We start from the raw sequence: 22,323 nt of genomic DNA on the forward strand, positions 1-22,323 counted from the left end.
ATAGCCTGTGCTTTCGCTTCTTTGAATACAGTTGGCAGTCTGTGCCCATGCCGTCCCGTTCGTTTCTTTCCCTTCTGTCTTCGACCTTTTGCGCAGTGTATAACCTTTCTCGATAATGAAGCAACTGCCCGCAGGAACCTCCTAATATAGGAGCAGTTTAGCTTACGACTAGCTATTCAATAATAAAGGATTTTCTCAACAAACAAGTACAGGCTTTGCTTGTTCTAAGAGTTTTGAGCCAGTACTTTCGAAAGCATCCCGATGTTGTGTTGAGCTATTTTCTGGATGATTCATGTGAGGAAGAACGAAGGGCGTTAAAAAAATTTTTATGAAACTCATTGACCAAAACGAGATTAGGGCCAGGAGCGGGATTAGCACATAGAGGATCTTGTATGTGCATACGGGTGCATGACATTCAGCAACTGCCCCCCCCCCTCCCCCCTCCTTGACAATAACACAAAACGAAGTTCCCGATTTCAAAGCAGAGCGTTGTTCGCTCTCATGTGCTTTTTGCTGATACCTTTTGCTCCATTGTCGTCAACAATGAATCACTGAAAGCTTGTCTTTCCACACTTTTGCAAGCTGCAGTTTTTATCTCTCTAGCTTTGAAGAGGTGGGCTAAAAAAGAACCACATGATGAGGAAGTCCTGTGTAAAGTGTTGGAAACTTTACCTTTTTATGCGCAGGAGAAAATGTGCTGCCGCGAACATAGATATGCGATATATAATTAACCCTCCTTTGTCACTGCTGTGCACAATGATTCGCAGTTCGGTGCTACTCGAGCCAGTTAGCTGTTGGCAACATTACGACTGTGCACATCTGCCATTAGATACTCAAGAAAAAACGAATTTTAGACCGGGCGTGCTTTTCTTTTTTACTTTAAAGATGCTGCGCAAACGTGCGCTTTTCTTAAAACAAACCATTTTTTGTAATAGGTTGCCAAGTATTGCGAGTGGAGTTCTCCATAGCACTCCGCATACTGACGCTGTGCTGGAAACACTAATTTGGAGCGTTACGTTAGGAACACATGAAATCATTATGCAGTTCTTGTCTATTCATATACTTATTTCTGGCTTCTTATCTGAATCTCTCAAATTAAATGTAACCTTCACGTGGTTATTTTGGAGCGTAGGCGTAAAATATTCCGTCTTAATTCCTTTCAAGGGTGTTGCGGATTGCTTAATACTCAGCGCTGCATATTTTCCCTCGTACTGGCCATAACATAGGTTAAACAATCGCTGTCATGTATTGACCTCCCATAAAAAGCTTTCACTATAATACTGCCATGATTTCTTCCCCTACTTGCGTTTAATTCGCCGGCTGTCACCGGTGAATTTTTTAACATTTTGTCTGTAAAACTGTGTTTATTGTGTGTGTATGCGCTAGATACAATAATCAGAGCTCACTTTGTGACTGTTTTATTGCCTTGTAGAAAATATCTGCCGCTCATAAGCTTATTCTACGATACAGTGTGCTTCCTGATGGCTTGTGAAGTAAAATGTAAAGTAAGCACAGCGGATGTAACCGTTTAAGTTTATTTTCCGGGACCTATCATACAGGACCGGATCATCATCGTTATCAAGCACAGCCAGGAAGGAGACACAGTCTAGGCTGTGTGGATTCAAATCTGCAACCATGCGTCTCAAAACGTGCTAACATTAAAGTCACCAGTGGGCACAAGAGGAAAGTTTCCGCACGATGAAACCACGTTGTTAATTTGTACGATTCGCACGGCGTTGCTGCCGCTGTACCTTTGCGCACGAATTCAGTTACTTCTCCCAGCGAATGGAAGCGACTGTCTGCAAGCGTAATTTGTTTTTTTTTTTTGAACTTTTCACTCTGCCACGTAACAAGTTTTACCACCACCTTGGTCACTTGTTAAGCGGCCGCTGGGGACTGAGAGCCGAAGGCTTATTGGTGTATTCATAGAGGACGTTGTGGCCAAGTACTACAACAGAGTGGCCAAATTCTTGCTTGTGAGGGAGCGCGTTTTCGGCCCTGGCCATTGAGATCAGGCCGCACTCCAAGCCTGGTTATGCAATTCTATCGACACGCCCATTTTATTGCGAAAGAAATACTACTCCCAAGAACGGCTTTGGCTGGTAGTCACGTTTGACCTTTAGATGACCTATGACGTCATACCAGGGTGAGAGAAGGGCTACCAAATCGAGTCGTCGCGCAGCGGCGGCCGGTAGCCACGCGTGACCTTTAGACGCGGCGCGCCGCGTTCCTTCCGTTAGAGGCGCTGCGCTCGCTTTCGCAACCTACCAGGCTTAACCAAAGCTAAGCCTCCGCCAATTTTTTTTTCTTTATTTATCCGGTAGAAAACTGCGTGACACCGGGATTCAAACCACAATCCTCTTGCATGCGAGGCGGATGCTCTACCTCTACGCCATCTCTGCTTCCTAGGCAAGCAGTGACCACTGGTCCGGACGGCGAAAGTGATGTAACTACAATAATTACAATGGGGTAGAGAGAATTTGGCCGGTATTTTCAGAATATGAAACCAGTTTACCAGCATATCTAAAAGTAAAAGTATATAACAGCTGTATATAACCGGTTCTCACCCATGGGGCAAAAACGTGGAGGCTAACGAAAAGGGTTCGACTTAAATTGAGGTCAACGCGGCCAGTTATGGTGAGGAAAATGGCAGGTGCTGCGTTAAGAGAAAGGGAGAAGGCAGAGTGGGCCAGGGAACAAATGTAGGTTAATGATATCCTGTTAGAAACCAAGAAGAAGAAATGGGCTTCGGTAGGACATGTAAAGCGAAGGCAAGGTAATGGACGGTCGTTAAGGGTAACGAACTGGATTCCAAGACAAAGCAAGCTTAGTAGGGGTGGCAGAAAGCTAGGTGGCCGAATAAGATTAAGAACTTTGCGGGGATAATCTGGCCGCGGCTGACACAGGACACGGTTAACCGGAGAGATAAGGGAAAGGCCTTTGTACTCCAGTGGACATAGTCAGGCTGGTGATGTAATGGCTCACCGACCTGTGGGGCTTGTACCGGCCACTGCAAGTGCGGGATATCGACGAGAACGGGGAACTTTACGGTTGCGGAACCGACTGCAAGCTGGGTGTCGAACTCGTACTTCCTGAAATCAGACGTTCGGGAAGCACACTACTAGATAACGGCAAAACGAAACAATGAAGGGAGGACAACTCTCATCGGTAGCACTCCAACTGACGCAGCGAGGTATTTCATCGGTCACTGATAATGGCGATAAGGGCTTCTTTCATGTATTCTCAATGCATGCTTTCCAAGTGACGGTCGTCGGGGGCTGCGATAAGAGGACCAATGGAAGTCGGCTTGCTGATATTGCCACGTATCATTGTAGTGTTTGTTCGTTCACGCTCAAGGCTGCAGGAAAGGGCTGTTATCATTTTTGTTCGTGACGCGAGAAGCGACCAGTCTAATCTCGATTGATCGCAGCCATGAAAGGCTGCATCTAGGTTTTTCCAGATTACTGTAGATGATCTTGTCCTGCTATCTGGAAGTTTCTTTGCCGGCTTTAAATTGAGCGATGCCGCGAGCGGCGGGCATTCATAGTTCGACGACTGACGAGCACGTTTGTTGCTTACGCCGCCGCCGAGTGATTCAGTTCTTTTGAGGGCGCAAGTCAGCCCAAATAAAGAGCTTCGTTTCCAAGTCTTGTTGGTGTATTCCTGACCGCTGGACTGCCGTCACTACAACGTGACATCTGGTGGAGGTGCGGGGTAGCCTTCCATGTACCGGACACCCCCTACAAGCCGTGACGCCAGCCCTTTGAGTTATTCGCCGGAAGACCTGACTCCAGTCTACCACGCAGCCTCTGGAGCCTCCGGCCATGACTTACGCCGCAGCAGTGCGCCGTCCTGTACCTCGACGATGGGACCCAAGCCCCTATCGGCCTTAGCCAGCTGCGCTGGAGCGTCGCCCTCTCGCCCCAACTCGCCCGTCCTACGAGCGTCGTACACGGCCGAGGAAATGCGTCGAGTGGAGAACACCCGACCAGCGCCGCCCACAATGCTTCCACTGCGGAGAAGCCGGTCACATTCTCCGGTACTACCCATACAGGAGAATGGGCATCCGAGGGTTCTCTTACGACGCCCCACGACCCCGACCCGGCCAGCGACGAGCCGAAATCGAGGATTTTCTGCGTCGGGAAGGATACTCATCGCCGAGCCGCCTATCGCGTTCTCCGTCGCCATCGTCACCGCGCTAAGTATCTCCTAACCGAGGCTACGCAGTGCGTGGACGCTCCCCCAGCCCCCGAAGGTTAAACAGAATAAAGCAGCCTCTGGAGGTGAGGTTGCTTCTGAGCGCAAGAACTAAGATCCTCCATCGACAAAAACAGAAGACCATGCCCCCTACGACGACGACGAACCCTACGACAACGACGACCCCTACGACAACGACGACCCCTACGACAACGACGACCCCTACGACAACGACGACCCCTACGACAACGACGACCCCTACGACAACGACGACCCCTACGACAACGACGACCCCTACGACAACGACGACCCCTACGACGACGACGACCCCTACGACGACGACGACCCCTACGACGACGACGACCCCTACGACGACGACGACAAATACGACGCAGCAGCGACGACGACGACGACACGGCCAGACTTGAAGCTTTTACCGCTGCCCTTACACCTTATTAGGAACCCTAAAGGACTCTAAGTTCTCGAAGCATTCTCCGTGTTTAATTTCATTTTAAAGCATCGAGACGATGCTTCTTTGGAAGGGGGGTAATGCCACGTATCATTGTAGTGTTTGTTCGTTCACGCTCAAGGCTGCAGGAAAGGGCTGTTATCATTTTTGTTCGTGACGCGAGAAGCGACCAGTCTAATCTCGATTGATCGCAGCCATGAAAGGCTGCATCTAGGTTTTTCCAGATTACTGTAGATGATCTTGTCCTGCTATCTGGAAGTTTCTTTGCCGGCTTTAAATTGAGCGATGCCGCGAGCGGCGGGCATTCATAGTTCGACGACTGACGAGCACGTTTGTTGCTTACGCCGCCGCCGAGTGATTCAGTTCTTTTGAGGGCGCAAGTCAGCCCAAATAAAGAGCTTCGTTTCCAAGTCTTGTTGGTGTATTCCTGACCGCTGGACTGCCGTCACTACAACGTGACAATATATTTACCAACGTGAACCTCATCAGAGAAGAGGTCTCTAGAAATGGCCACTCGCGTAGCGTCAATGGTCATTGTGCTCTGCACAGCCTTTGTGGTGTCCACCTGTGCGCAAGATGCGACTCTCCAGCACGCGAGGGCCACCAACGCTTTCGGGCTATCCTTGTTCAGGGAACTCCGTTCCGCGAAGAAAGGCCAGAACGTATTGTTTTCGCCAGCGAGCGTCAGCATCACCCTGGGGCTCCTATATACCGGCGCCCGGGACAAGACTCTTTCGGAGCTCTCCTCCGTTCTCGGACTCGCTAAAGCCGGGCTCGTCGACAGGAACGCTTTGTTGTCCGCCTGCAAGTCGCTCGTCGAGGTCCAATCTCGGAACGCCACTCTGGACATAGTCAGCATGGTTCTTATTAAGCAGGGCGCCGAAATCCTGGATCAGTACGAACGCGAGGTGGCCCAGTACTTCCACGCGCAGGTACGCGCGGTAGACTTCCTTCAGGACGGCTCAAAGGTGACCGGCAGAATCAACGAATGGTTCAGAGACAAGACGAAGGGAAAAATTCCCGAACTCCTGGAAGACGCACTGCCAATGAACAGCGTGGTGTACCTCATCAACGCTGTCTACTTCAAGGGGACTTGGCGGAAAAAGTTCCCAGCTGGGGAAACGAAGCCGATGCCCTTCTACAACCACGGTACAGAGGAGGTCAAAGTCCCGACCATGTCAGTTCGCCGGAAATTCTCATACGTTTACGCAGAGGATGTAGGGGCCAGTGTCTTGTCAATTCCTTATGCGGGAGACAGGTTCAGCATGATCATTGTGCTTCCCAACAGTATGACAGGGCTTTCGAATGTGGAGTCTCTCCTTACAGTTGAAGTCGTGGAAAAGCTGGTCAATGACCTCGTGGTTCAGGACGTCCTTCTTCTGCTCCCGAAGTTCAAGCTTGAGACCGACTACGACCTGGTGACCTCACTCCGCAAGCTCGGCCTTGAAAGCGCGTTTGACAACAGAGCAGATTTATCGGGAATCAGCCCCTTGAATGATCTTATGGTGTCCGACCTCAGACACAAGGCCATGCTCGAAGTAAACGAAGAAGGAACCATGGCGGCTGCATTCACATCAGTTCGTTTGTCGAACAGCCGTGCGCCATCTTATCGTACACCAGCCACAATCTTTCGTGCTGATCATCCTTTCTTGTTTTTCATTTGGGACAGTATCGGCAATCGCGCTCTATTTGTAGGGGCCGTCACGAACCTCTAAGTGACCAGCCTCAATTTGCAGGCGTTATAACTGTTCTCTATATTGCTTCGAACATGGTTTGGAGTTGTTAGGCGCCTCTACCTTCAGTTCACTAGCAGAGGCCCACGTGTTCTTTCAAATGACGACACTTTGGCTAAACGAGCGAATTTAGAATAAACTTCTTGCGCGCTGTTCCCCTTAAAGTGACGACGATGTGTGATTCTTAATTCTGAAATAAATGACCGCTTTGTGTTCTCCCAGTCTAATGCTGTGCCCAAGAGCATTTAGTGGAATGATGGCAGGAAAGATTGCAATGCTCATAATGCTTTTGACTGAACGCTTGTGCCAGGTTTATAGCCAATAGACGCGTAGAAAACTAACGCTTGTATGTGATAACGTGTTGTTTTCCATTTCCTGTGATATATTCTTTCACTGACGCATGAGAAATTTTACTTATTCGTCTTGTTTCTATGATGGTAGCACAGTGACTGTCCACTGAATTCAGAATTGCCTTCTGGCTAGGTAGCTGGTGCATTTCGTTAATTTTCAGTCATTACATCAAATTACTACAATTACAATCATTATTTTGTCCTTTTTGTTTGTTGCAGTTTAAAAACGAATACAATGAGAACTTTCTGCACTTGGCCATCCGGCTCGTTCATGGCAGAAGGATTTGTTTCTGAGTTAGTGGTGACATCACTAGGAACAAAGTTCAGAAACATCGTTTGCACGCTACAATGCCATGCACAATCATTCCGCAATGAGGTACTCCAAATTGGTGGTGAATTCGTGTACGAGTTTTCTTTAGTTCGGCGACTGGAGAAATCATTTGTCTGGGGCCCAGAATCACTTAACAGACACTGAGGACAGTTTTTAATTGGGCCCTAGCTACAGATAACCGCGTTATAATGTCAAAAAGGTCACTTTCAGTTAACACCAGGTGGTTAAAAGCTAGAAATAACAGTTGAGGGTTTATAGCGTTTAACGTTTAAAAGCGATTCAGGCTATGAGGGACGCCTTAGTGGAAGGCTCCAGATAATTTTGACCACCTGGGGTTCTTTAACGTGCACTAGACATCGCACAGTACACGGGTCTCTCGAATTTCGCCTCCATGAATATGCGATCCTCGCGGCTGGGGTCGAACCCGCGTCTTTCACGACAGCAGTGGAGCGCCATAATCACTGACCTTTTGCGGCATCTATTAGCCACTTAGACAGAGTCCGATGTTTGCAGACGCAAAAAAAAAAAAAGTCGACGAATCGTTGGAAAGAAACGTGCGTTACGTGGAATTACAAGATTGTGTGTAACGACGAATAAATTTAACTGCAGCTAGTTACGATGCTTAATAACAGTTGTGTAGCGTGACTTATAAATCGCCGCTTTGCGGTGAATCTTAAATACTGACTAGTTCTCAACAGCTGCCTCGTCAGTAAGGATGCACTCAATTCATCGAAAGCCAGAAATCTCGCAGATTTAGGGCAGAATCCATTTATTTGATGTTTACTGTTCATATCTGCATTTCTCGCCGTCTCGTTCGGCAAAGTATTTTGCGCTTGAAATATAATGGAAAACTGAAGAAATGCTGTAGTCATCACTAAGTGGCAATATTTATATTGGTGGTTGAATGTCGGAAATATTTATGACGCATGGGACGGCGACACCACATCTCTAAGCGACTTGCTGCCAGCTAATCAATCCAGAATTACAAACCTTGAAAAACATCGTCGGCAGCCGATTATGTTGGCATACCTAGAAGTGAAAATTTTGATATTTAGCACTCGCACAGTGAACATGACGATAAAAGCGTTATACTGCCGGTGTGGAAATATCATCGAGCTGAGAAACTGAAGACCGGTTCCAGGCAGGCGACTCGGGTTATGTGCCTGTTTAGCGACGTATCAGCTCACTGGAGACATTTAGAAGACTGGAGCTACAAAGAAAGAAGTCAGGAATCAAAGCCGATGAAGCTTGCACAGCGCACGCGCACTATACGCGATTCGAAATGAGCACACTGGTTTCGCCACCGGAGGGGTAGTCCTCGTGTCACCTTTACTTGTTACCGCACTGTGGCGCTACTGACTTTCAGTACGTTCGCAGTTTGTTATCTATAGAGCAACATAGCAAAACTTGCTATGACGCAGGCAGTATTGTATACCATAGCAAGCACTGTAGACATTGGGAGATTGGCGTTAAGAGCTAGGAAGCAGTCTCAAGACGCAGCCGCAGCCCCCGCTGGAGCGAAGCGCAAAAGCCTTGGCCGGGTTTTCGGTTCTTTATTGACTTCCTCGGGGTGCTCTGCCTTGGGCGTGGTGGTGACGACGCTAACGTCATCTTCGGTCAGCACGTCTGGCCTCTCGGGCAGACTCAGGATGTAGTACATCTGCTCCAGCAGCGACGTCGCCGACCGCACCGGAGACACCGGAGGGTTGGAGAAAGGCAGGGGGACGCGCTAATGGCGCAAGCCGTGGCGGAGACGAGGCGTCGGACGACGAGGTGATAAGGGCCCGAGCGGACGACAGGGCGCCCTCGGCCTGCACGACGATGATTCCCTCGGAAACGTTCATCTTGAAGCCACGCCTCCGCATGAAGGCAGTATAGTTGACGTAAAAAGATCCCAGTCGTGCGCGGGCTTGAGGCAATCTACGACGTCCTGCGAGAGATCAAGTACGCCCTGAACGGTCGGTACGGCATACATAAGACTTCGTCGAAAGTCGGTGAAAGACAGTATTTTCTGGGATGGAACTGGCATCGTTGCATAAGGCGTACCCTTTCGCACGTTTTTCTTTTCTAAAACAGTTCGCACATAACTCTACGTACTATATGTCGCACACCGCTACAAGTCGGCGCAGGGGAGAGGGATTAATAAATTCGTGTATCTGTACTGGTGAAATTCTACGACGTTAGCTCCGAGGGGTAACTAAATCTGTCAAAATAAAGCATAATCAGGACTAAGTGTTATGCGTTTGAAACGATGCAGAACCTATTATATTGCGCGAGGTCGACTGCGTAGTCACTTCCAGTAGTGAGCATTGAAATTGCAAAAAAAAATCTATAAGCTATAAAAGCTAAGCAAAACGAACGACCTGTTATATACAGTTAAATACACTATGAGGCAACGAACCGTTGTATTTTAGAGAGAACTGTAAATTCTGAGCCCCGCCGGGATTACCGCCCAGCGCTTACATGTGGGGTACGAGAGATCCTCAGTAATCATTAGGCTATGGCTGCGACGAAGAACGAAAACCAACGGCAGGTTGAAAGACGACAACATGGGGGCAGCTGTTCCACATGCTTGGTCGTCGTCTATTTTTCCTATCTGGTTATTTTTTCAAGGCCTGAAGTGTCAAACCTGTACGCTTCGGAGTTTTTACAAAATGGTTTAGAAATGTTACAGACAGTCTACTGGCTGTCTACTCCCTAACTGTTGAAATTTCTGTAAGAAAAGATTACAAGAAAGAGTCCTATGAATGAAAGGCTCGCTGACGAGGCTAATCAGTTTCATTTAGAAAAGTTCGTTCAAATTACATTCGATCAAAGCGTTGGCAGGCAGATGTATACACGCTCGCGGAGTATTCGAACGCGCTGCATACACATTCTTGTCAGGCCTGCGTCTAGTCGGGTCCGCGTACGCTTCTGCATCGTCCTGCATTTCATTGCCGCCACCGTCACAGCTGCTTAAGCCGAACAATGAAGCCTGATGAAAGGAGAGGTAGGAAGGGTCTTGCGGAAAGTGATCACTTTGCTAGTGATACGCCACAGCAGAAGACTGCTCGCCCCTGCCGACAACGCCATGATTATGCGGCCGCTCCCGAAAGCGGCAAGGCCGCCACAGTTCGCGTCTGCCTACCTAAGCCCGCACTATTGCAGGCGATCGCTTCGACGCAACAAGAAGAGTGTGGTGTGGTGTGTTGAACACTAGACCCATTTCAAGATTTTGTACCAACTACAACCAATGTGTTATGCCCGTAAACATTTCATGCTTGCTCTACTCTCGGTTACGGGAGAGGCAGATATTTTTGCCGTTTCCCTCAATTCGAGCTATCCTGTCCCTTTCCCGGGCTTGCGTCTTTAGAAGCAGCGCCCGCTCGCCAAGGCCGCGTGGCCGCCGTGTTGCCATGGCAATTCGGCTCGCGCCACTATCTTGAGCCCCGACCATGGCTGCAGGCGTGGCCCCGAGAAACCCCTTCTTGATACAAAAATAAGCGTTTTCTCTTCTCATTGGTTTGACGTCACATATGCTAGTCACTGGCCTCCGGCGCTACGGCAGCGGGCCAACGCAATGAAGGGAAGTTTATTTGGACCCAGGTCAACGCTGTGCAGTAATGGCTGCGCTTCGGCAACGGCGACTTGCGATGGCTCGAACAAGTGTGAGTCCAGCCAGCAGATGTTGGCTTCTAGTGACAGTTATCATGTCTCGCTATCAAGATTATCTGCTGCGCTTGTTCTGCAGTGCCATGCAGAAAAAAAAACGAGGAGCTTCTTTCTCGCAAATGCTTTCAAAACGTCGCAATAAAAAAAAAATATCACAGCCGCTTTGTCATGCCATCCGCGCCGAGAATTCGCGGCAGCTAGCTGCCGCCGGCAAAATCTGCCTGCGTTCATTTCTTCGCGGCACGTGAGAGTGGCGGCTGCCGAAGATGCCTTGGCGCTGCTGTGTTTCGTCCTGCCGAGCGAATTTGCGCGAAGGTCAAAAAGCCAGCGTTCTTTCGTTTCCTAAAGAAGCCAAACATCGCGACAAGAGGATTCGAGCTATTCCTCACAAGGGATTCACGCCAAGAAGCTCTTCAAAGAGCCTCAAGCTCTTCAAAGGTAAATACCAGTGATGTTAACTGCTGTCGCGCTCCATGGTGGAAACCCACAGTTAACTGTACTTACGGGTGTAACTGCTAGTTGGATACGAAAAGCACGTGCGAAAGCGCCGAGCTGAATTCAGAAGTCCCATCCACGCTGGTCGCAGCGTTACGTTATGGTGACGTGCTGAAGGTAGTAGAAGAGAAGGAGGAGATTACCTCGGCTCCCCGTCTGTGAGCGATGCGTCCCGCCTAGACCATATAACTCGCCAGTGATCGTAACAGTAGTGCAGTGTAATTGTTAAACATGAAAACTCGTCGTGCTTGGTTCAGGTGTTCACTTAGAGCGAGGCAGTTGTTGCGCCCTGCCTTCAACATTACCTGCTCCTCTTCATCGAAGATGGGTAGAGCGCCTCCTTTAGAACACGTGTTACTCTCTCGGCACTGCTCGCTTATTTTGATGGCGTAGAAGATGTGGACAGAAAGTCGCGTCCACTACGGTTGCTTAACAATGTCTGAGCAATGTCCAATGTTAGACTCACCGCAGAACCACCACACCGTGTACAAGTCCATGACGGCGATAATGAGCAGGATCCTTCCTCCAATGTATGTATCAGTAAGGTTGAGTACATGATGCCTTAATCGACGCAGTAAAACTATCGCGTAAATTATCGCACTGCAAACTATCGGAGCATAGTTATGAGAACACATACTTTTTCAAAGCTTCGAAGTCTATACATGCAAAGGGGATTCAGTACAATGCCTGTCACACAGAATTCAAAGCACACAGAAAGCAAACTTCAAATAAACAAGAATGAGTGCTTATGCGGGATCGTAGTTTTGTCCTTGGGTGAGCCCTGTTCCCCGCAAACTTCTTAATCTCATCCGCCCACCTAACTTTCTGTCGTCCCCTGCTACGTTTGCTTTCTCTTGGAATCCACTCCGTTGCCCTTAAGGACCAGCGGTTATCTTGCCTTCGCATTACATGCCCTGCCCAAGCCCATTTCTTCCTCTTGATTTCAACTAAGATGTCATTAACCCGCGTTTGTTCCCTCACCCACTCCGCCCGCTTTCGATCTCTTAACGTTACACCTATCATTTTCCTTTCCATAGCTCGCTGCGTTGTTCTCAGCTTAAGCTGAACCCTCTTTGTTAGCCTCCACGTTTCTGCCCCATAGGTGAGTACCGGTAGGATACAGCTGTTGTATACTTTTCTCTTCAGGGATATTGGTAAGCTACCATTCATGATCTGAGAGAACCTGCCATATGCGCTCCACCCCATTCTTATTCTTCTAGTTATTTCCCTCTCATGATCCGGATCTGCGGTCACTACCTGCCCTAAGTGGACATATTCTCTTACTACTTCCAGCACCTCGCTACCAATGGCGAACTGCTGTTCCCTTGCTAGGCTGTTGAACATTACTTTGGTTTTCTGCATGTTAATTCTTAGCCCCACCGTTCTGCTCTGCCTGTCTAACTGATTGATCATGCTTTGCAGTTCTTGTCCTGAGTGGCTTAGCAAGGCAATGTCATCAGCGAATCGCAAATTACTTAGGTATTTATTCTCCGTTAACTCTTATCCCCAACTGTTCCCATTCCAGACCCCGGAATACCTCCTGTAAGCAGGCAGTGAAGAGCATTGGCGAGATCGTGGCGGCAACTGACAAAGGACAGGGTTAATTGGAGAGACATGGGAGAGGCCTTTGCCCTGCAGTGGGTGTAGTCAGGCTGATGATGATGATGATGATGATGAGCCCTGTTAGGAACGAAATATGGAGCGAAGCAGGATCAAGAAGCTTAGAAGCAGTGTTTATATAGTCAACGGTTCGACCAAATTTTCTCTGGTCAGGTACCAACGGAAACAAATAAACGAAGTCACTAACCAAATCAAAGAGGATGGAAGGAATGTTTTGGAGCCCCCACAAGTGAACAAGAGTCCCGTATGAGATCCTAAGCTTACATTTCATCATCTTTTAGAAGCACAACGGCTGCATTTATGTATTTCCAGGAGTAGTGTTCAAGTCTTGCGGCGCATATACAGAAAGCAGTGCGGCCGAGTAAAAATGCTTACTGCAGATATGTAAGGATAATTCCGGTCTATCGTGAGACTGAGTTAAGGGGCGGGAAGAGTGGTAAAAATGTACGAAGGCTTTGATGGAAGAGGATGCAGACTTTTCCCACCTCTGTCGTCATGGACAATCCCACCAGGAAGCTGATGGGGGAGGTCACGATGGACAACGTGGACGCGTACTTCCTCAGCACGGGAAACTCGCCCTTCAGGGGTACCAGGATTGGCTTGGACATGGCGAATTGTAGATACGTACGCGCACGAAGGATTAAAAAGGAGTAGCGTTTTCCGCAATTAACTTAATGGTATGTACTGGTATCATTAGGACGGCTAGTTTTTTTTTTATTGCGCTAGCTGAATAAAAAAATTCAGGGTGCACTTTGGCTCTCTAAAGTGCTGGAAAGCGAAAGCGTTTCCTGACGCACTGTTTGCTTTCTTATATTTTATTTTATTTTGTTTTTGTTTCTTATCTTATTTTTATTTTTCATTTATTTTATTTATGAAACCGATGCATTCACTAGATGCGCCTTTATTCATGCTCAAAACCTGAGCCTTCGTGGCGGAGTGGTAGCGTCTCCCCTTCAAGAGGCTGGCCCTGGTCCGATTCCCAGCCTCGACACACTTTTTTTTTGATTAGTGACGCCAAAACGCGGACACACTTGCTAACATTCCTTGGTCACGGCAGTATGAGGCATTAAAGGCTTTCGCCTTAAAATATGTTGGCCGGTGTGACGACGTTCGGCGTCCGTGCAGCTGTGGGGCAGACTCAACAACAAGCCTCTCCAACCACTCATGGGATTCACTGATCTAGGGCTACTATAGTAGCTTCTATAATAACTCCTGTTATTCCGTGCCACAAACGAGGTCTGGTCATGCTGCCGCCTAAACTAGCGCTGAAATCCGTAGCAGCTCCGATGGTCGTCTAGTGAGCACGCTTATATTGTGGCATTTATATGCGGGCTATTTCGCATTCGGACCATTGGGACATTTCACATTTTCTAGCGACTTTGTGAGGCTGGCACGCAATTTGAGATGAAGACTTGCAATATACAGGCATTGTGATGAGTTATTAGTTTTCCGAAATGGTGTAAGATTTATTTTTTGCGCTAGTGAGACAAACTCGTGGGCATTCTAACTGTACCTCGCTGTCCACGGCAAGAAGAAAAAGCACGAGGAAGAAGGAGACGGCCCGCACGTTGGGAGCGGGTATCAGGCTGGCTTCCTCCGGACACTCCACCTCTTAGCACCAAGCTTTTTCCGACGAATACAATGTTTTACAATCAATCCGGGTACGCCACGAACGCCATGGCCGTGCCCTGGGGAAGGCAGCTCTCTGTATGCAGTCAATACTGAGAATAGCCAGGAGAGGCTCGAAGTATAAGCCATACCCGTTGACTTCACCGGTCGCGAAACTTCCTGTAGTATCCGGGTGTAAAATACCCCTCTCTGGTTCGATTTTAATTTTGAGTTCAACGAGACTCTGATGCTGCCAGTGGCATTCACAAGAACTGCTCGGTGCTGCTGAAGAGATGAATATTTATTTATTTTATTTATACAGAATACCCCTAAAGGCCCTCGAGAGGGTATTACTTGGGGGGGGGGCACAGGCAATTGGACAGAATAAAAGAAAAACCACAAATATAAAACAAACAACAAAAGCACAAATAAGACACACTGGATGAAATAAGTAAGCAAAAGAATCAATCAAAAGCACAAATAAGACACTTTGCATGACATATAAGTAAGCAAAAGAATCAAAAGAACGGCAGCGCGGCAAAGAACGAAGATTGCTGCATTATTAAAATTATACAAACAGAACACTAATACAATGAATCTTTTTAGTCACAAACCCTGCAAAAAAGGAAGCCATGAACAAATAAAATAACAATGTATGCGAAGAGTTAAGCAGTAGTTATTGAAGATATAAGTTTAAAATATTTATCAGGATCAGTGGTGGTTGCGATATGTGAAGGCAGAGTGTTCCAGTCAGATATTGTGCGTGGTAAGAATGAATGCGCATAGATAAATGTTCTGCACGTGAAACGTCTAACTTTAAAGGGATGATCGCGGCGGTCAAAAATCGAAGTAGGCAAAGAAAAAAAGTCGTTATGAAGTGATGGATGATGATAAAGTTTATGAAAAAGTGACAGTCGTGCAATTTTACGGCGGAGACATAAATCCTGGAGACCTGCGCGTTTCTTTAAGGCTGTGACGCTGGTCGTGAATAATCGGAGTAAATAAAACGGACGGCGCGGTCCTGCAATGATTCAATGTTATTTATTAGGTAAGATTGGTAAGGGTCCCAAATAGCCGAGGCATATTCAATTTTAGGTCGAATAAGAGTGGTATAGGCATGAGCACGGAGGTGAGGAGGAGCATGCTTTAGGTTATGTTTTAGGAGACCTAATGACCGATTAGCAGATGCAAGCATAAGTGGAGAAACAAATATTGCAGGCTGCTATCAGTAGCTGACTGGCGAGCTCAAAAGCTTTGTTAACTAGCCCTTTATAACGCTGACAAATCATCCAGCAACACACGCCCACCGATCAGTTTCATCCACCACTTTAGCCGCGTCGCCCCTTTCAGCAAATCATGAATCGTTCTCATTTTTCTTTCTTGCTATAAACATGTGTAATAAATTATGACAGACTCCAGTGTTGTCGTTGAGCAGTCCAGAAAAATAGCAGAAACAGAAGAAAAAAAATGCCGCTGCAACAATTTTCCGCTGCAACATGAAATGCGTTATTGAATCTGATATGCCTATAAAGCACATTTATTTAGCTTTGACTTCATGCATTACATTCAATTTTAAATGCAATACTTTTCACAGAAAAGCCGCTGCGGTGGCTCAGTGGTTATGGTGCTCGGCTGCTGACCCGAAAGACACGGGTTCGATTCCGGTCACGGCGGTCGAATTTCGATGGAGGCGAAATTCGCCCGTGTGCTGTGCGATGTCAGTGCACCTAAAAAAACAAAAAACAAAAAAAAAACGGGTGGTTGAATATTCCAGAGTCCTTCACTACGGCGTCCCTCATAGCCTGAGTCGCTATGGGACGTTAAACCCACATAAACCAAACCAGTAACTGGCCGAGGAGCACAGATAATCGGCCCAATCTTGAAAATGGATGGCTTCACTTTGGTCCTTTGTAGCAGCAGTTTAAGTTTATTGGTTTATTGGGGTTTAACGTCCCGAAGCAACTAAGGCTACGAGGGACGCCGTAGTGAAGGGCTCCGGAAATTTCGACCACCTGGGGTTCTTTTGGGGTTCTTTAACCCCAGGAGCAGTTTTGTCATTACGTTACCAATATTGGGCCTATTACCTGTGCTGCTTGGGTGACGTCTGAAGTTTCAAAAAGTCACGGTTTGGGGAACCATAGGTCGTCGGTGCGAATACCTATGATAAGCTACGCACTGTTGGTGTCGAGACGGGGCCAGTGTCGCCACCAGGGGTGCTTCATCAGGTGCTGCCCCCATACAGAGCGGCAGGGTTCGTAAGACGAGGAGAGGGGTATCTTTTTTTTGCTCATGACACTACTTGCATAATTATGGTTAATCGCCTGACTTATGATCTCGGTTTAGCTGCGTGTGCAGCGACGTGCCATCAGTTCATTATTTGAATCAACAGGGGTGCTGGGGAGGCTTGAGGAATTCAAGTTACTTGAAAAAAATTCTACTATGAAGGCCTATTTTTTTTTTTTTTTACATGGCTCCTTGTGGAAGTACTGCTCCGAGTATTTGAAGGTCTTTGTTAAGCATCTTACTTTCACAACTTTGTGTGTTTACCTTTGTATTATGCTAGATTGCCTTATTCTGCTTTTTTTATTAAGGTTGTTCAACTTGTGCCCTTACTGTTATAATCCCATATGGGATTGACAGTATGTACCAATAAATAAATAAATAAATACATATTTGACAGATAGGTCTGCTTCACCGCATGGTGCTGAAAAGACACGCCCTTTGAAACCTAGAACTGAAAAAGCGGAACGCGACATGATAAAATATAAACCTTTCTAATTAGCTGTCCCAGGGAAACCACGGACATACGTTCAACCCATTTGCTGAATGTGGGGTTTGGAACGAACCTATCTTTCTCCTTTCCTTAAGGCGAAGTGCAGCTAGGTGTGTACTAGAGCGTGGAAGTTGAAGCTTTCTTTATAGCATACCCTATACCAACGCTGTGTAACTCGCTTTTAGTGCTGCAGTTTCCCCTCGACCAAAGCGAGTACCGGTTTCATAATCACTCGCAGAGATCTACCGCGATGTTGTCGAATCCATTGGCTTCTCTGATTCCGCGCGCAAATAATGTAGCTCTGCGAATAAAAACAAGAGATTGCTCTTTTTAGCGGACGTGGAAACTGTGCTAACTATGCCGTGGTAGAGTTGACTGCGAGAAAACAGACTTCAGGCGTTGCTATATCAGTAGTTTTTGCGATAGGCGTTCAGCGCTCTGCTCACCGGCGGAGGTCTTTGCGAAAATTGTGGAAGCTTCCCAGGCATATGATGGAGCCCATAGAGGCACCGAGAGAGTAGAATATCTGCTGGGACACACCTGCTGCTACACCTGGAAAAGGGACAGATTGGGTAGCTGCGGAACGACCAAGAGTGGTGCCTTAGTATTCTTAATAGATTAATGGTGAGTGGATAACTGGCTTTTACGAGTCTTGGCTATCTGTCACGACGTATTGCGGGCGGAGGCTGGGTATTAGTTAAATTCCGCAATTACTTATGAAGCCGGCCAAGAGCTTCTCCGTATGCGGGATGAACAGGTGGGCAATACGCTTGCCCGCACCCGGCATAGTGAGGCCCCAGATGAGGAGCACGCTTAGGATGACGTACGCACAGGGGCGGTGAGGTATGCAATCTGCGCTGAAGGAGAGAGTACGCACGTCAGTGTCATAAAGATCTAGGCAGCTATCTTGCTTCGTGCCTCATTGATTCTGTCATACCTCTAGATGTAACGAAGCCTTCCTTTTTTATCTCGCATGCCTACGTCCTCGTTGTTTTCGTCGTCTTATTTACTGGCACTGTATCCAGGGGCAGTATAAGCATCAGGTATATTTCTAATATTTTTAATCAAGCCAGAGGAGCTTCCTTCACAAAAGTGGAAGAAGTCGATGCTGGCGACGAGCTGTGACAAAACGGCATTCGAAAGGTGGGGATTTTGCAACAACACACCATGTTGCATTAAAATGCATAGGTGAATTGCAATCGAAATGCATAGGCAGTCAATCACCGCTGCGTTAAAGATACTACTGAGTGAGGCTGTAGTGTATGGCACCATGAAAAAGCCGCGTTGCGAATTATACGTATGAGTAATTCCAGCTCATGGAAGATGGCGAATTTAGCTTATAAAATGTCTTAGTGCGTGCAAGCTACATAAATCAGACCAGTTGAAACATTCGCTATGATAGCCAAGGAATTCGTCGATAGGACATTTCCTTTAACGTCGCAGTGCAATGCGTTAACTGCTGTTACTGCGCCTGCTATGAAGTTTCTGCTCATAATTTGGACACACGCAGGCGGACAGACACCGCTGGGAGCGGCAGCGATAGCGATGAAACGTAATCTAACAAGAAACCTCTGTATAAGCAGCCAGTGTAATATGCTAAACTTTTCTGCATGCGGCTCCAAAAGGTCCAGGTTATTGAAATTTCGCTTCAGAGGCTGGCAGGCATAATATCAATTTCATCAAAAGTTGCAGTTAAGAGCTCGAAAAATGGTCAACAGGGATGAAATGTATGAACTGTACGTCGTTGATTTTGTTGATCTTCGATCATGTACGCAACGACATGTGGTACTGGATAGGAAAGCATGTTGCATTAGTGGCTTGACGTCTCCAGGCGTCCGTGCACATAACAATAAGGGCAAACACAGTAAAATGCAGAACGCGAATATCAGCATGTAAGAATCTGTACGCAGAGTGTGCATCGGTCACTGAAACAAAATAGATTAACGCCAAACATAAGACCACCAGCTACATCATCATTATTATGGTCATCGGCCCTGTTTGGACTGCAACAGCATACATCTGCTCCAGTGATTCTGTTTACTGCTTCTCAGCATCACCGAAGGCCACGATGCTCCAGCGAATTGCCCCATAATCATCTACCTCCCCAGCTAAGTAATTCACTAACTACATACTCATGCGAAGTATTTACACTGCTGACACAATAGCCGACTGTACTGACATGAAAAACAAAATATCCTTGAATACTTCCCTTTCACTATATATGTTGGAGAGAGGGAGAGAGAGCGCGCTGATGTTTCTTTTGTTGAGCCTAATTCTCAACAGCAGAAGGCAGAACAGCGCAAGTACACTCGGACAAGAAAGTAGACGAGACACACACAGCACTGACTTACAACTGAAGGAAACAAGGGAAGGGGATTGAGGGGCTCGTTAGAGGGTTCTCACACAGCTTCCACCCTCGCCGTTCGATGGCGTTCTACGTCACACCAGCGGTAACTCAGGACGTTCTACGTACGCCGCTTACGAACGTGGGTGGCGCTGATGAACACTCTCAAGGTTAGGTTATTTGTAAACATAAATACCCCCGAAAGCAGAAGATTTGACAGCCGTCGCCGTAGCTCAGGTAGAGCACCGGACGCGTAATTCGGAGGTCGTGGGTTCGGATCCCACCGGCGGCATGTGGTTGTTTTTTCTTCTGCTTTTCTAATCAATTACCTTTAAGCGATAGCATATTCAATAATATTCTAAATTGATCAACACCAGAAAATAAATAAATAAATTTAAAAAAAATCCCCTGTGCCCCTTGGTTTCTGTGGCTGTTGGCTTCTCTCATATTTATAACGAGCGCCTCATTCCCCTTCCCTTGTTTGCCTAATTGCTTAGCGAGGGCCTCGGTTCTGGCAGCCTTGACGCCATAGGAAGAATAAGAGGGTTCTCACACAGCTTCCACCCTCGCCGTTCGATACGTCACACCAGCGGTAACTCAGGACGTTCTACGTCCGCCGCTTACGAACGTGGGTGGCGCTGATGAACACTCTCAAGGTTAGGCTATTTGTAAACATAAATACCCCCGAAAGCAGAAGATTTGACAGCCGTCGCCGTAGCTCAGAGGTAGAGCACCGGACGCGTAATTCGGAGGTCGTGGGTTCGGATCCCACCGGCGGCATGTGGTTGTTTTTTCTTCTGCTTTTCTAATCAATTACCTTTAAGCGATAGCATATTCAATAATATTCTAAGTTGATCAACCCCAGAAAATAAATAAATAAATTTAAAAAAAAATCCCCTGTGCCCCTTGGTTTCTGTGGCTGTTGGCTTCTCTCATATTTACAACTGAAGGTTTATTTTTCCAGGCACTTCGTTAAAAATATACAGCAGCATCCAGAAAATAAAAGTAACCGAGTCGGATAAACAGTCATCGCCACCAGAAATCACACAGGAGAACTTTGACCATCCAGCTACCGATAAGAACTGCAATTCCTTATCTATAAGGGCTATGGAGGGGGTGCTGACACAACTCTCTTTAAGATGCGGGATTTTTACGGCTTCAATTTTTAGAGTCTACGCACACGGGATCTCGCACAACTTAACAAAGATAGAAAAAAGAGTAGGAGTAGATGTTTTATTTTCAGCTCCGGATCGCTTGTCAAGCCTCTGCAAGCGCGTTAATCAAATGGGTCGTAAAGCACACAGGATGCACCATAAATCATCGCGACCGGTTCGTTTCCTGTGCTCAGGGCGTCGTGTATTCTATTCCCTTGTCGTGCGGCCATGCATACGCAGGCCAAACCGGCAGATGCCTTAATAAGAGATTGTACGAGCACAAATACAATGTGACGCAACGAATCTCAGGCCATGTGGGCATTCACTGCCAAGATTGTAAATGTGCCCCTGAGCTAGGTAACACAAGCGTGCTGTGCAGGTGCGATGACAAAGCCACGAGAGAAATAATTGAATCGGTAAAAATCGCGTATCTTTAAGAGAGTTACGTCAGCACCCCTCCATAGCCCTTATAGATAAGGAATTGCAGTTCTTATCGGTAGCTGGATGATCGAAGTTCTTCTGTGTGATTTCTGGTGGCGATGGCTGTTTATCAGAGTCGGTGGCTTTTATTTTCTTGATGCTGCTGTATATTCACCGAAGTGTCTGGAAAAATAAACCTCCAGTTGCAAGTTAGCGCTGTGTGTGTCTCGTCTACTTTCTTGTCCCTGTGTAGCTTGCGCTGTTCTGCCTTGTGATGAACCAACTAGCCCGTGATGTGTTATTCAACATCAGGCTGCTAACAACCTGTTATGGTTAGTCGAGAAGTGTTAGAAATCTGACCACGCTGTTTTATTGCGAAAGCAATACTACGCTAGGTTTTAAGCCTTCAGCGTGGCGCGGCGGTAGTTACGGTTAACCTTTCGCGGAGTGAAAAGGGCCCCCAGCTCGATCCATCGGCGGAGGGCGGCGGTAGTCACGGCGGGGAGCCTCGCGCTCCTCTCACTAGTGGCGCTACAGTCGAGGTGACGTCATACCAGCAGCATAAAAAAAGGGCCCCAAGCTCGATCCGTCGGCGGAGCGCGGCGGGTAGTCACGGTGGATCTTTCTTACTGTGTACAAAGATAGTTTGCCATACTGTCTACTGCCAAACAGAACGAGAAGACAGATTGCCAGCGTGAAACCAGGAAGAAACAACGAGCTTTCGCAACCTACCGGGCTTAACCAAGCTAAGCCTCTGCCAATTGTTTTTATTCCTAAACGCGCTTGAGAGTCTGCATGGCGATGCACATCTCAAAATTATGTTGACCATGATGTCGGTGTTCTTGCTATTCCCTGTGCGCAAGGTAGGGTTGCGATTACAACTTTATTGCCGCAAAAAGGAAGGGATCTGTTGGGGCTGGGCGAGTCCAGGGTGGCCTCCAGTCGGGGGCGACCTCTTGAGCTCACGTGGTGAGGGCCAGCTGCTGGCCAATAGCTTAATAGCTTGTCCCATTGCTCCGCCAAGGGAGCTGGCAAGAGCCTCGTTGGAGGGGGTTTGTTCGCGCATTCCCATAATATAGGGTCGCACCCCGACTTGCACAAGGGGTCAGGACCCGGCCGCAGCTGTGCTCGGTGAAAAACGCTCCGAAGGAGGGAAGGCAAAAGAAGAAGAAAGGAAC

The 22,323-nt window shown here is 47.5% G+C and overlaps 1 protein-coding gene across 1 annotated transcript; it reads left to right on the plus strand.

The window, feature by feature from the left end:
* The first annotated feature begins 5,172 nt into the window (after positions 1 to 5,172).
* Positions 5,173 to 6,381, plus strand: LOC149365351 (iripin-2-like). Its single transcript, XM_089581642.1, has one exon. It carries the CDS (start codon positions 5,173 to 5,175, stop codon positions 6,379 to 6,381), a length of 1,209 nt encoding a protein of 402 aa, XP_089437768.1.
* Positions 6,382 to 22,323: the final 15,942 nt, after the last annotated feature.

The sequence above is a fragment of the Amblyomma mixtum genome, chromosome 1 (genome assembly GCF_055824585.1).
Source record: "Amblyomma mixtum isolate Tamu chromosome 1, ASM5582458v1, whole genome shotgun sequence".
Classification (NCBI taxonomy): domain Eukaryota; kingdom Metazoa; phylum Arthropoda; class Arachnida; order Ixodida; family Ixodidae; genus Amblyomma; species Amblyomma mixtum.